Source organism: Hydra vulgaris, chromosome 03 (assembly GCF_038396675.1).
Source record: "Hydra vulgaris chromosome 03, alternate assembly HydraT2T_AEP".
NCBI lineage: Eukaryota > Metazoa > Cnidaria > Hydrozoa > Anthoathecata > Hydridae > Hydra > Hydra vulgaris.
The window spans coordinates 16,354,388-16,367,977 of NC_088922.1; the positions used below are offsets into that span (position 1 = coordinate 16,354,388).

Genomic DNA, 13,590 nt, shown 5'->3' on the forward strand with positions numbered 1-13,590 from the left:
AGAGTTTTAATTTTTTGTTTTATGTAACGGTTTAAATTGCCGTTTTTGACTAGTCATTTCAAAGCAATAATCAATGAAAGGGTTGCTTATTGGGAATTTATTACATCTATATATAAAGTTGCACAAATTGTTTTAACGTTTTAAAAGTTAAAACATTTAAAAATTAAAAAAAAATTTTAACACTTGGATTTTTCTTAAAATTATTAACAGAATTTAAAAGGTTTTTTAAATTAAATTAGTTTTTATTATATTTAAATTCTAATTTAGTGTAAAGTATTTTATTTTATTTATACTGTTTCTATATAACTTATCTAAAATCTGTTCAAAAAAGTTGTTATTATTGTATTTTTAATAGAGTTTTTTTAATAATTTTATTTATAAATCCAATTTTGAACCAATAAGCAATAGTTCAATTATCCTTCTTTGATAGTTAGGTCACTGAACTATCAAAGATTTGCTCAAGAACAGCACCAGAAACCACTTTGACATCTACTAAAAATAGTGTTACACCTCAGTTTCAAAAAAACTTTTACTAGAAAAAAATTAAAAAAATAAATGCTTTTTTGCAAATAATAGAAAAAATCATTTTTTACAAACAAACTAGTTTTGACTTTCTTGAACGAATAAATCACTAGAATTTAATCAAAAAGTGATTTCTATAAAAAAAACTGTATTCAATAAAACAATATTTAAAAATTAGAAATCTATATTTTACAAGCATTTCTGTGTCCCTGCAACGTCAACTCATGTTGAGCGTATCTTTTGTCAGAGTGGATTGAAGATGTGCCCTCATAGAGATCTGTGTGAGAGCTCAGTATGTCTGATTCATTCCTTTATTTATTTTTATTTTATTTTCTATTTTTATCTATATGAACTTTCATGCTATATTTTTCTATATAGTGTTCTTATATCCGAAGAAATTGTTAGCTTAGCATAGGGAACAGCCGCAAATAGTCATTAGGACTAATCCAAAGTAGCGTCCGTTATTGACCAACATTTTTGTGTACCGAAGTAATACTCAAGCGCTAAGTTGGTGGTGGCAGGATGAACTCATATCGTACAACAGTCTGGGTTTAAACTTTTTTTTTCCTTGAAACTTTGATGTTTCTTTAATGTAATAAAGGCTTATAGGCTATACTCTCGAGGCCTTAATAAAAAGAAGAGAGGGGGGGAGGGGAATTAATAAATTTTTGGAAAATTTTCCCACCCATCCCAAGCTTGTAAAGACCCCCCTCCCTCCCGTTTATTAATTTTTACTTGTTCTTAACAAACAAACAAAAAAATCAGTGGCCTTAAAAATTATCCAAAAAACTTTCAGTGTAAACAGACTTTAAAAAAAAAGGAAATTGTCAAAAATGAGCTTTTCGTTTATTTCTCACCAAAGTATAAAACTTATATCAGCATATGAAGTTATAATAATACAGCAGTTGGAAAATGCTTTGTTCTATTACTTATTTTATTTCAAATTGAATATCAATATCAATAGAAACAATATAAAAATATGTTTAACTTAATTAAAATTAATCGATTTCAAGGTCTGGATTCCAGACCTTGAAATCAATTTCAGACTCTGGAATATCTTCTTCAATTTTCCATTTTTTAATTGTTACTCTTAAGATATTTTCTTTAATGTAAACAAGCTTTTCCACTGTTTCTGACTATAGAAGAGTTCTTTTGCAACTGACAATACTTCTAGCTTGTGAAAATACACGCTCAGATGAAGTAGATGAAGCAGGAATGCTTAAAAACTTTTTTGCTACATGGGAGAGTAATGGTAACTGTAGTGAATAAACCCTCCACCACTCCAGAATGTCATAACTATTTTGTGGGAACCCCAACCTTTTGTAAGCGTCTAATTCGGCATCAAAAGGATTTGATATTGATGTGTCTAAGTACCCAGACTGTGGACTGTCATGATTCATCATCTCAAAAAGGAGCTTTTCTGCTGGGGTAAGTTCTTGGTCTGGAGATGGTGCTAGAATTTGTTTTGAATTGAGTAATAAATCGTCACCTGTTGCACTTAGTTTTAATTGTTTAATTGTTTGACACTCTTTTCCAAATCTTGACCATAAATGACCTTTAAATTTTGGGTCTAAAATATGCGACAATTAATTGTTGGTAATATTAAAACCACAGTCAGGGAACTTTTTGTTGAGATTTGCAAGAATTTTAGAAAGAAGATGAGCTGTTGTTTTATCATTGGCCAAAATAAAGTTTTTAATTTTTTTTTGGATATCATATAGGCCAGGAATTATGAGATGTCTTGTGGGTTGTTTCTCTGCAGAAATACACTCTGAGAAATCACTGAATACTTTTAAAATTGGAACAATTTTCTCAATGACTTCAAATTGTTTTTGAGTCGGAATGATTGCCCTCAAAATGTCATCAGTTTTTAAATTACAAGCAAAAATAATGTCAAAGCCTTGCTTTAGGTGCAAAATTGATTCCATGCACATTTAACCACTGTTCCATTTGGTTTAACATGGAGTAATGATTTTATTAAGATTGAATTTTTTTTTGGTTGTACATTTTAGCAAGCATTGATAGTTCTCTGTTGACTTGCAACTGACTTGTGTGTTCTTATTGTCAATAATCTACAGGCTTTAAATACATCTTTAACTTCCTTAACCGCTTTAAAGCTTTTGATAACCATTAAATGGAGTAGATGTGCTGCACACTGTGTGTTGCTGCTAATTGAAGTTGATATTTTAATTCCTAAAGTAAAATAAAAATGGATTTGACATAAAATAATTTTAGATCCCATAATTCAACATTTGACGTTTTTAATGACATGACGTTTTATATTATTAATTTTTTATAATTCTCAGATCAAGCAAGAACCCAAATTTTTCATTGAGGTCAATGGTCACGATTAAGTATCACTACCACCTTGGGAAAGAAAGTTCGGAGAGTTTAATCAGAATTTGCATGCAGGCATTGTACGGATTAAATCAACAAACACTGTTTGACTAACATTAGAAAAAAGGACTTAAAATAAAACTTGACATTTTACACACATTTTCACTTGTGAGTTTATAAAAACTTTTTGAATGGTCAGTAAAGCAGCAGTTTATGACTTTCTTTGTGGCAGTAAGACCCCATCTAAAACTTAAAAAATTAAGGTAAAAATGCAAAAAATTTTTTGGCGGAGGGAAGCTCACCGCCGCGACATTTTTTTGATGAAGCAATGTGGAAACATAGATAATATATATATATAAACATATATAATATATATATATATATATATATATATATATATATATATATATATATATATATATATATATATATATATATATATATATATATATATATATATATATATATGTATATGTATGTATATATATACATATATATATATATATATGTATATGTATGTATATATATATACATATATATATATATATATATATATATATATATATATATATATATATATATATATATATATATATATATATATATATATTTATATATATAAACAGTAGTTAAACATTTATTCGCAAAACAGCTCGGCTAACTTTCCAGATTGATAATAAAAAAAAGCACCGTAGTTAATAAATTTGTTTTTCTATTATTCGTGCATAATGCTTTAAAATATTCGATTTAAAATAAAATGAATTAATTTATTTTAAGAAAAATATTTTGCACGCTTTTTAGTAAAATATCTAAGAAATCAAAGATAGATTTAAATTTTAAATTGCGTTAAACTTTAAGAACTTTTCGCACTGCGAAACAACTATTTAAAAAAAGATTTTAGCTAAAAGCAGGTTGGCTCCACTGTCGGTTACGGCTGTCATTTCACAGTCATTATTAAAAAGTATTTCTAATAAAATAGCATCAGTTTTGGAAGCTATATTGTCCCCAATATGCCTCTCTTGAAATGCATTGCAGCCAAGCAGAAAGAATTTTAATTCAAAGTTTGAATTAATGTAGTGCAAAGTTAAGGCTGCATATAAATCATTGCTTCGACTTGACCATAAATCTGAGGTTAAGCCTAATGAAGCAACATTTGATAAATCGTTTTTTAATATGCTCATCACTGATTCTTGAATTTTAAAATGCAAAATTGGATGTTGTTTCGAGAAAAAGTTGTAGGAGACTTTATGCTTATTTCAGGTCGCAGAAATGACATGAGTCTTTTGAAAGTATCTGCTGCAACATGTGCAAATGGTAGATTACCCATACAAAGATATTTCGTTATTCTTAAATCAGCCAAAAGTTGTCTCTTGTTATTGGCATTATACTTCGTTACAACTTTGCAATATGTTGATATATCCATCTTCATTTTTTTAACACTTTGAATAGAAACAACCTGTGAGTCTGTGATGCTCTGATGACACTTATAAAGGTTCCTTCGCCAAATTCATACTGGTAGTTTCTGCAACTCTTTTTCTGTTTAAATTTTCAATTTTATTAAAAGTTGATTTGTGACAGCCTTTAAGATGACATTTTAGACCTGTTGTGCAACTTTGTCTTGTGCTTATTTGAGCTGGGCACAACTTACATTGAGCAATGTCTTTACCATGACTGTCTTTTATGCAATATTCCCAAAAAGGACTTGCTCGAGGCATTTTTTCACTCTTAAATCTTGTTTTGCTGATTATTACTTCACTTAATAAACTTAAAAACAATACTTAGACTAAAAATATTTTTATCATGTTATAACAATCATTAAATTAATTAATATTAATTATTAAAAACTTTTAATACAGTACACTCTCTCTAATTCGAATCTCCTTAATTCGAAAACCTCCATAATTCGATTAAATGCAAAGTCATCGTGATATGCGTTTAAAAAAAAATCAACTTTATATAATTCGAAAATCTGTCTAATTCGAACTTTTATTTTTCCCCATAAAATTCGAACTAGAGAAATTCTACTGTATAACGTTTAATAAAAATGTTAATAATTATCTTTAATAAAATTAATGGTTTATAAACTTTTTAATATGACAGTAGTAGAATGAGATACCGTAATATACCTCGGTACTGACGGTAGTTAAATTTTTTTTCTTGAAAGTGCGGTATTGTAAATAAAGAAATGTTGTTTGAACTTACGGTAGTGTCGGTGGTCACGGTATTTAATAAGGGTTCGAGAGTTCGGTAGCACTACCGCTCTACCTTACCAGGGCCGTACCGAGCCAATTTTGTGCTTCGGGCAAGAAAAGAAAATTGCGCCATCTCTTCCCCTCCCTTCCCCCTCCCACTCCTTAAAAAAAAAAAAAGAAGAAAATTAAACGAAAAAAATGATTTATTGATCACAAAATTTATCATATCAAGTTATAAGTAAAATTTGTCATTAAGGTTGCACAAACTTTAGTTCAATGCCACATTTCTGGCTTTTCTTGAGGCAAATTCACTAATGACATCATCAAAATCAATGTTGTTTGCCACTTCATTTTCAATTGAAATTATAGTCAAACTAGACAAACGTTCTTGGCCCATCGTTGACCTCGTATAGTGTTTTATGAGCTTAAGTATACTAAAACTTCTCTCACACGTAGCAACTGTGACTGGTATGGTGAGGATGATGCGAATAGCAATTGTTGTGTTGGGATAAGCATCGGTCAAAGAATATTTATGAGTGAGCTGCAAAATGTCGATCGGGCTAGATTTTTTAAAGTTGCCTATCATTGCGGCAGCTTGATATTTAAAGCTAGCTATTTCCGACTGGAAATCGCAATTATCTTTGCCTTGTAAATTTGAGATAAATTTGCAGCTTTTTTCTTGAGTTCATCCACTGAACTTTTAGAGAGTGAATGCCCACTGAGGAAGTCAAAATCAGAGGATACAGCAGGATACAGCTTCAAACCGCCACTCAATTTGTGTAACAATGCTGTCAAACACAAGGTTGCACTGAGATCCGAATTCTGTTTCTGTTGTGAGAAGGTGAGAGTCATCTTCAGCTTCATAAAGTGCAATCCGCTTCACTTTGCGCTTCCTCTTGATTGGAAAGCCACCATCAATTCCGCTCTGGTTAGTTTTTTCTGTGGAATCTTTGATAATGTTGTCCACCCTAACAACTTGAAAATTCTAAATGGAAGCCTTCAATCATTTCATTTTTTTTGAGGCAATGTCAATTGAAATGGTTTTTGACTGAAGCAGTTTGTTTTCCCGGTCAATTAGAGAAAGAATTTGACACCAGAAATCCAACAAACACAAAAAACTGAAATCAATTTGAATAAGAAGTTCTTTTGCAACTGCTAACTGTGACAGCATTTGTCATGGGATTGTGGATAATGGATTCCAAAACTTGAAGAACATCTTTGATTTGTCTGTGCAATGGTGTAATTGCTTCTTTTTTGGTAGACCATCTTGTGTCACTATTTCCCTTTAATGAGATGGTCAATGTTTTCATCAGTTTTTCCCATCTTGACGTGAAGCTTGAAAAAAAGTTAAAGATTGCTTAAACCTTTCCAAAAAACGTAATCATGAGTGGGGAAACCTCAGCAGCATGAACACCAACAAGATTTAAAGTGTGAGCTGCGCATGGAACAAATCTTGCTGACTCATTAAGAGAATGGATGTGAGCTTTGACGCCATTGTATTTTCCAGACATATTGGCTCCATTGTCATAGCCTTGGCCCCGGCAATCGGAAATGCTTAGACCATCCTTCTCCAATTTTTCAGTTATCTCTGTTGTAAGACCTTTTCCGGTTTTTTGGTGAGATTCAATGAAGTCCACAAAGCTTTCCTTAATTGTGCAGGTTTCATCACTGATGCGGACATACCTGATGATCTGAGTCATCTGCTCTTTGTGGGAGGTATCTGGAGTGCAGTCAAACAAAACAGAGTAGTATTTAGCTTCTTTGATGTTTGACAAAATTTCTTTCCTGACTTTCTGCCCCCATCTGAAGTAACTCAATCAGCTCATTTTGAATTCAAGGAGAAAAGTAGGATGTTGTGGTTTTTTTGCTTTAACGGACGTAATGTGTTTAGCCACTAAAGGATAATAATGGCTAATCAACTCAATTAAGCTCAGAAAAATGCCACTGTTTTGTTGACCAATGTCTTCTGTTGTTCCCCGAAGGGAAAGGTTGCTCTTGGCACAGAACAAAATTGCATCAACAATCATTTTTAAGATATCTCTCCGCTTTTTCATCTCTCCACTAATAACTCTCAACAGATCAGAATTCAGGGTCTTTCCTTCCTTGAGGTTTTTTTCAAGAGTTTTCCGATCAGAATAGTATCTTTGGTGTTTATTGTTGTTTTCATGTTCAGGAATTCTTAGGTTTAGTTTTTTCCAGTCACAAAACCCTTTAGAAATTTCTGAGAAATTATTGGTTTTTGTTGTTAAAAATAACAAACAGCAAAAACAAAACAAAGAATCTTTTTTATTGCTGTACTGCAGCCAAGTGCGAACAAATCTTTTACCATTGGGATGAATTTTTTCATACCATTTTGAGCTGAAGTGTCGCATTCTGTTGTCAAAATCACACAGCGTGTTTGGGAAAAATTCTCTTCTGTCTTGCTCTGGCCATTGCTCAATCAAAAAGCATCTTGTTTTGTCCGTTATTTTAGGCCATGTTGCTGGACCCCTATGTTGAAAATTTTCTTCCGAGGCCACTGGAATTTCTGAGATTTCTGAATGAAGTTCATCCTCGTCCATTTCAGCTGGGCCTGAAAGCTAGGCATTTTCATCTTCCCTGGTTGGTTCTAAATCAGTTGTGCAAAATTCTTCTTTACTTTGGCTGATGAAAATCTCCTCTTCAATTAATTCCATATGATGATCTGAACTCAATTAAAGTCAATTATAGGATCTGTTAAATTGTCATTAATTTCAATACAAATATCCTCTGAAATAATTTGTTTCTCCACTGAGTTTGTTACCAACCACTTTTTGAAACAGTTTTGTAGTTTCTCGTCACTTTCTTGGCGCTGTTTTTTTTTCTTCTTAAATTCAGCACCAGATAACTTTTGGGTTCGACTCATAATAGAATTATAATGCTCAAAAGTTATCAAAGGTATATTGATGTTATAGGGCGCTTTTTTATTCAGTAGATTAGCTTTAATATTTAAGAGTTTGTGTCAAGAGGCGGAATTTTAATTAATTTTCTTATCAACAGCAGCGACGCCGTAAAAATTAGTTTCATAAACTGATTATTGTTTTTTTAATTTATTAAAGTTTGGACCCTCCCAATTTTGGCGCCTCAGGCCGCGGCCCGGTCGGCCCCGCCCTTGGTACGGCTCTGTACCTTACTAACAGCTAATATCAACATAGTTTTAATTAAAAGATGTATAAAACATGAAAATAAAAAATTAAAAGTTTTAATTCTTTTTTTATGTATTTTTTTTTTGGCTTTCATATATATCTTCAAAAGTATTTTCTTATTGGCTTCGTCGAATTATAGCATAACTTTGGTCAAATTTCACATGCTTCCTGCAGTTTTATTAATAATTGGCCTTAATGTAAGGCCAATTTTAATTCTTTGGCCTTAAAAATGTTTGTGTAGGCTTTGACCTTGAAACTCTTGTTCTTGGCCTTGACCTTCGCTTTAGCTTTGCTATTATTGGCCTTGTTAACAATTCTGATTTCAAGTAGATATTTTTATGAAAATAAATTGTTTGTGATTATTTCAAGTAAAATATTATATTTCTAAAAATCATATTTTATATATTTTTGATGAAAAACAGCAGTTATCAAATATTCTAGCTAGAGCACAGCGTTATGGAAATTACTGTATATTTTTAAAACAACTGCGACATTAACACACAAAATATAATAAAATGATATATATATATATATATATATATGTATATATATATATATATATATATATATATATATATATATATATATATATATATATATATATATATATATATATATATATATATGTTTTTTCGTCTATTGAAATAAGCTTTACAATGTTCTACAACATAAAAATATAAAGTTTTGAAAAATTCCGACTGGAGCAGGAAGAAGACATGGTCTTATTATTCAGCCCCATTGTTACAAAGTTAGATATAATCTTGTATATAATGCACATGCATAAAGTTTTTTAATTTTTGATTTTTTTTTTTTATCAATTTTTATTTTTCCTTTTTTTTTATTTATTTTTTACGTCAATATAGTAACATAACTTTGAAATCCATATATGTTGAAGAAAAATACATATCGAAAAACAAAAAACGTATTGCGTCAATATATAAGATATTAAATAACTAGGGTTAATTAAAAGGTTTTTAAAGCAAGTTAGTAATTGAGGAATCAAGAAAGTCACAGTAATCAGGCGTTATTTTTTTGGGACCCTGCCTCCAGTATAGTCTCCTTCAAAGTTGTCGCCGACGTCGAGTTTGCTTTTTCCACTTCTGCTTTCAATTTTATCCAGCAATTTTCTATCGGGTTTAAATCCGATGACGAGCCAGGCCACGGAGCAAACCATTAATTTGTAAACAAAAGTTTATCAACACAATTAAAGATAAGGAAGAAACGTTTAATTAAAAAAAGTTTGAAAAAAAACTTTTATGGTTTACAAGCACATATAATGTAAAAGTATATGAAAAGTTTCTGCTTGTTAAAGAACGAAGCAGTTGAACATTAATCTACTTTAATTCAATTTGCTTTGACAAGTAGTTAAAACATAGTTATATATACCATTAAAAAGTTATATCTTTTTAAATTAAACTTTATCTTTTTCGTCTTTTAAACATTTTAGTATTATTTACCCCATGTCAAAAAGATATTTTTAATACAAAACAAAGTATTAAAAATTGATAAAATTAACAGATTTAAAAGAGAGTTAAACAAAGGTGATTTGGACATATATGAGCTCACCGATGAACATAATTTTTTTACTCCAGAATTAAGAAATAAATCAAATGTTTAAAAGATAATGGTCATTGATTACTCAAACCCTCAACAGTCACTTGTACAAGTGTTTTGCACCATGGTAACAATTTAAGTATAAATATAGGATATATATATATATATATATATATATATATATATATATATATATATATATAAATATACATACATATATGTATATATATATATATATATATATATATATATATATATATATATACAGTATCGGACAAAACGAGTGCAACCAAATAATGCTAATTTAGTTTCTTTATATAAAAGTGCTGCATTTTTTCAATTTAGAGAAATAACTATGTAACTGTTTAGAGACAAAGTTTTCAAGTTTTATTTATCACAAAGTTCATTATTTGTACACGAAAATTAATAAATTAATCAAAAGTATTAAAAAAAGTTGATTTCTTTCTGGACAAAACAAGTGCAACTCGACAAAATGTTGACCAAGCTGTATTTCGTTATCAATATTTCGTGGCGAATCCTTTGTTGCCGATCATAGCTTTGCATCTTTGAGGCATAGATTCAATCAGGTGATCAATGAAACTTTGTGGAATCGCTGCCCAGGTCTTTTTGATTTGTTCAAACAGTTGATCCTTATTACGAACACCTTCACAATTAATTCTGCGGTTGACAATCTCCCACAGGTTCTCGACAGGGTTGAGATCCGGAGATTGAGGCGGCCAATCCATCACCGATAGGTGGTTCTCTTAAAATCACTGCTTGACTACTTTTGCAGTGTGTTTCGGATCGTTGTCTTGCTGAAAAACCCATTTTATTGACATATTCCATTCAGCATGAGGTAACATAACATCTTTCAGGATATTTTAATACATGAAACGGTCCATTATTCCATCGTTTCGATGTGTTGGACCTGGACCGTTAGCAGAAAAACACCCATAGACCATTACATTGCCTCCACCATGCTTCACGGTCTTATGGCAGTAACGTAAATCGAGGCGTTTTCCAGCCGGTCGACGTACACGGCAAATGCCATCGCTCCCAATGATGTTAAACTTCGATTCATCACTGAACAGGACAGTTCGCCATTTCTGCACATTCCAGTCAATATGAGATGTAGCAAACAGGAGTCTTTTCTTCTGGTTTTTTAGTGAAATTAGCAATTTCTTTGCAGAGCGTCGAGAAAACAATCCGGCTTCAGCAGCACGTCGTCTGCTTTTGTATCTGGACTGATGATATTCAGGGATCCTTCTTGACAGATCTGACGATCATAGAATCCTGTCTAGAAGTGGTGGAACGCGGTCTTCCATCTTTGTTATCTGCTGCCAACTTCCCCGTAGAACGATATTTGGAACATAGTCTTGATACGTTCCATTTTTTCACGCGATATTTATCACAAATACTTTTTTGTGACATTCCACTTACTTAATCGCCAATAATTTTCTTTCTTAGTTCCAATCCAAGACTGTCAGGAGCCATTTTTGCACTAGAAGTCATAAAAATAATAAAAACAAATAGTCACGCTTCTCAAGGTTTACCGTGTTACATTTACCTTGTGATGATACAATAATGCTCTGTGGAACACAACGTCTTGGTTGGATGTGGACTGTATTGATGTAATGAAACACTTGTTGTATTTCACTTCTTGTATTGATGTTCTTTGGTAAAACACTTTGATAAAACTCACTTCGATAAACTGTCTTGATAATACTGACTGATTGACTTCCATATACTGACTGAATTACTTGTCGATTTACATGTCTTTTATATAGTAAAATGAACCTATATGAACCTGTTCTGGAAGATTCTAGATGCTTCTTTTCGATGCTTTTGAAAACTTCTGGATGCGCCTAGATGCGTCTGAATGTTTCTGGATATTTGTGGATGCTACTGGATGCTTCCATATGCTTCTTCTGGGAACTTCTGCAAGCTTCTGCATGCTTCTGAAAACTTCTGGAAACTTCTGGATACTTCCTTTAATTATTAAAAAACTTCCGTGACGTTTAAACGGACGAGACTTAAGAAAATGAAACAAACCAAAAAAGTTGCACTTGTTTTGTCCGCTGCAAAATCGCACTTGTCAACGAAATTCTGCCTGTGTGCTGTCACCTATCAGCTGATTACTCATGTCATGGCATGCTATGACTCCAGACTCCTGAATTGTTTCCTGTGGTAGTATAGTTCGTTTCGTTTTTAAGACATGTAAAATTAGGAACACTTTTTAGCATTGTTCGATGTTGGTTGCAAATATTTTGTCCAATACTGTATATATATATGTATATTTATATATATATATATATATATATATATATATATATATATATATATATATATATATATATATATATATATATATATATATATATATATATATACATATATATATATATTATATATATATATATATATATATATATATATATATATATATATATATATATATATATTATTTTTCAGTGTTGTATCCTTTGTTGTATGCTTTTATGTATGTGTTGTATCCTTTGTTGTATGCTTTGGATTTCGTAATGATTACTTTGATCATTACTTTTCACTAGAAAAGTAATGATTGCTTTCTCCATTACTTTTTATTGGTACAGTAATGATTACTTTTCCATTACTTTCGACATGTAATCATTACTTTCCCATTACTATTTACTGAAAGATGCACAAAAAGTTAAAACAATTATAAAAGAATTATGCATTATAATACATACTACATATAATAATCTATCATCTATGTCTGTGCCATATAATTAGAATAGGTATTTAATAAAAGTCTGTGTCTATGGACTGCTTGTGCTTATCACGAAGCTGACATCTGCAGTGCAGATGCATGAAGCAAAACATTGAAACTTATAAGTTATAATAATTTGAGGTTTTATAACTCAATCTTCCCATTTTGCTTCCGTAATAAAAGTTTTTTAAACAAACCATCGCTCAGTCTGTTTCTCCGCTTTGTCATAATTAATGATCCGTTGCTAAAAAGTCTTTCAACTCGAGCACTTGATGGTAGTCTGGTGTTGTATTTAAGAAAAGCAAGCTTGACTGCTTCATGAAGGTGGAGTATGGCCAAAGTACGGTCTGAATCCTGTAGAAAGCTGTCACATGAGATTATATTTGGTTTAATAACTTCAGAGAAATGGAAATCATCTTCGTTATTTTCAGTCGGAACGTTCTGACCATCTTTATCATTTAGGGACTCTTTAATTTTTTCTTCAAATTTTATAGCTTGCGCATTCGATAGATGCACAATAGATTGAAGTTTGATGACTCTGCTACTCTACCAGATATTTTAGATGCTTTTGAATTTGGACATAGCTTGCGTATTCCAACAACATTGTCTGTTGCTTTAAGCGTAGCTGATAAAATAAATTCAAAACAGGCAAATACGCCATTAGTATGCCATGACCAATCTTCTTTATCACAACCACTCGATGAAACTGCAATTGCCATGATATTTAATTATTAAATATATTTAAATACTTTATATAGCTTTAGCTATCAGAATTTTAATGTAAACTAAATGGTCTTTGGATCAGAATTATTAATGATGACATGAGGAATTAATAACCAGAGTTAGGATTCCGAAAATAGAGGACAAAACAAAAGTAATGGGTAATTTAATATCACCATTACTCATTACTTTCCAAAAAAAGTAACATTTACATTTTTTATTATTTGCCTCTAACCAAGTAATCATTACTATGCCATTACTTTGAAAAAGGTAATCATTACTGTAATCATTACTTTCCGTAATCATTATTATACAACACTGTTATTTTTATTCTTTCATTTAACGACTTCGC

At 31.0% G+C, this 13,590-nt stretch overlaps 2 protein-coding genes across 2 annotated transcripts; both read right to left on the reverse strand.

Annotated features, from left to right (window-relative positions):
- Nucleotides 1-5,784: 5,784 nt before the first annotated feature.
- LOC136078509 (uncharacterized) lies at nt 5,785-6,751 on the reverse strand. Its single transcript, XM_065794281.1, has 3 exons — nt 6,416-6,751; nt 6,212-6,334; nt 5,785-6,036 (listed from the first exon to the last, which is right to left on the reverse strand). Exons 1-3 carry the CDS (start codon nt 6,749-6,751, stop codon nt 5,785-5,787), a joined length of 711 nt encoding a protein of 236 aa, XP_065650353.1.
- A 117-nt stretch (nt 6,752-6,868) lies between these two features.
- LOC136078510 (zinc finger MYM-type protein 5-like) lies at nt 6,869-7,612 on the reverse strand. Its single transcript, XM_065794282.1, has one exon. The coding sequence runs from the start codon at nt 7,610-7,612 to the stop codon at nt 6,869-6,871; it is 744 nt and encodes a 247-aa protein (XP_065650354.1).
- Between the last annotated feature and the right edge of the window lie 5,978 nt (nt 7,613-13,590).

Excerpts from the sequence above, each read along its gene's own strand:
- LOC136078509 (XM_065794281.1), bottom strand. The coding sequence starts at position 6,751 with ATGACTCAGATCATCAGGTATGTCCGCATCAGTGATGAAACCTGCACA. Across the intron at positions 6,335-6,415 it reads TGATTACGTTTTTTGGAAAG|GGAAATAGTGACACAAGATG; the intron begins GTTTAAGCAATC and ends ATCTCATTAAAG. Across the intron at positions 6,037-6,211 it reads CCATGACAAATGCTGTCACA|AATTTTCAAGTTGTTAGGGT; the intron begins GTTAGCAGTTGC and ends GCTTCCATTTAG.
- LOC136078510 (XM_065794282.1), bottom strand. The coding sequence starts at position 7,612 with ATGGACGAGGATGAACTTCATTCAGAAATCTCAGAAATTCCAGTGGCC.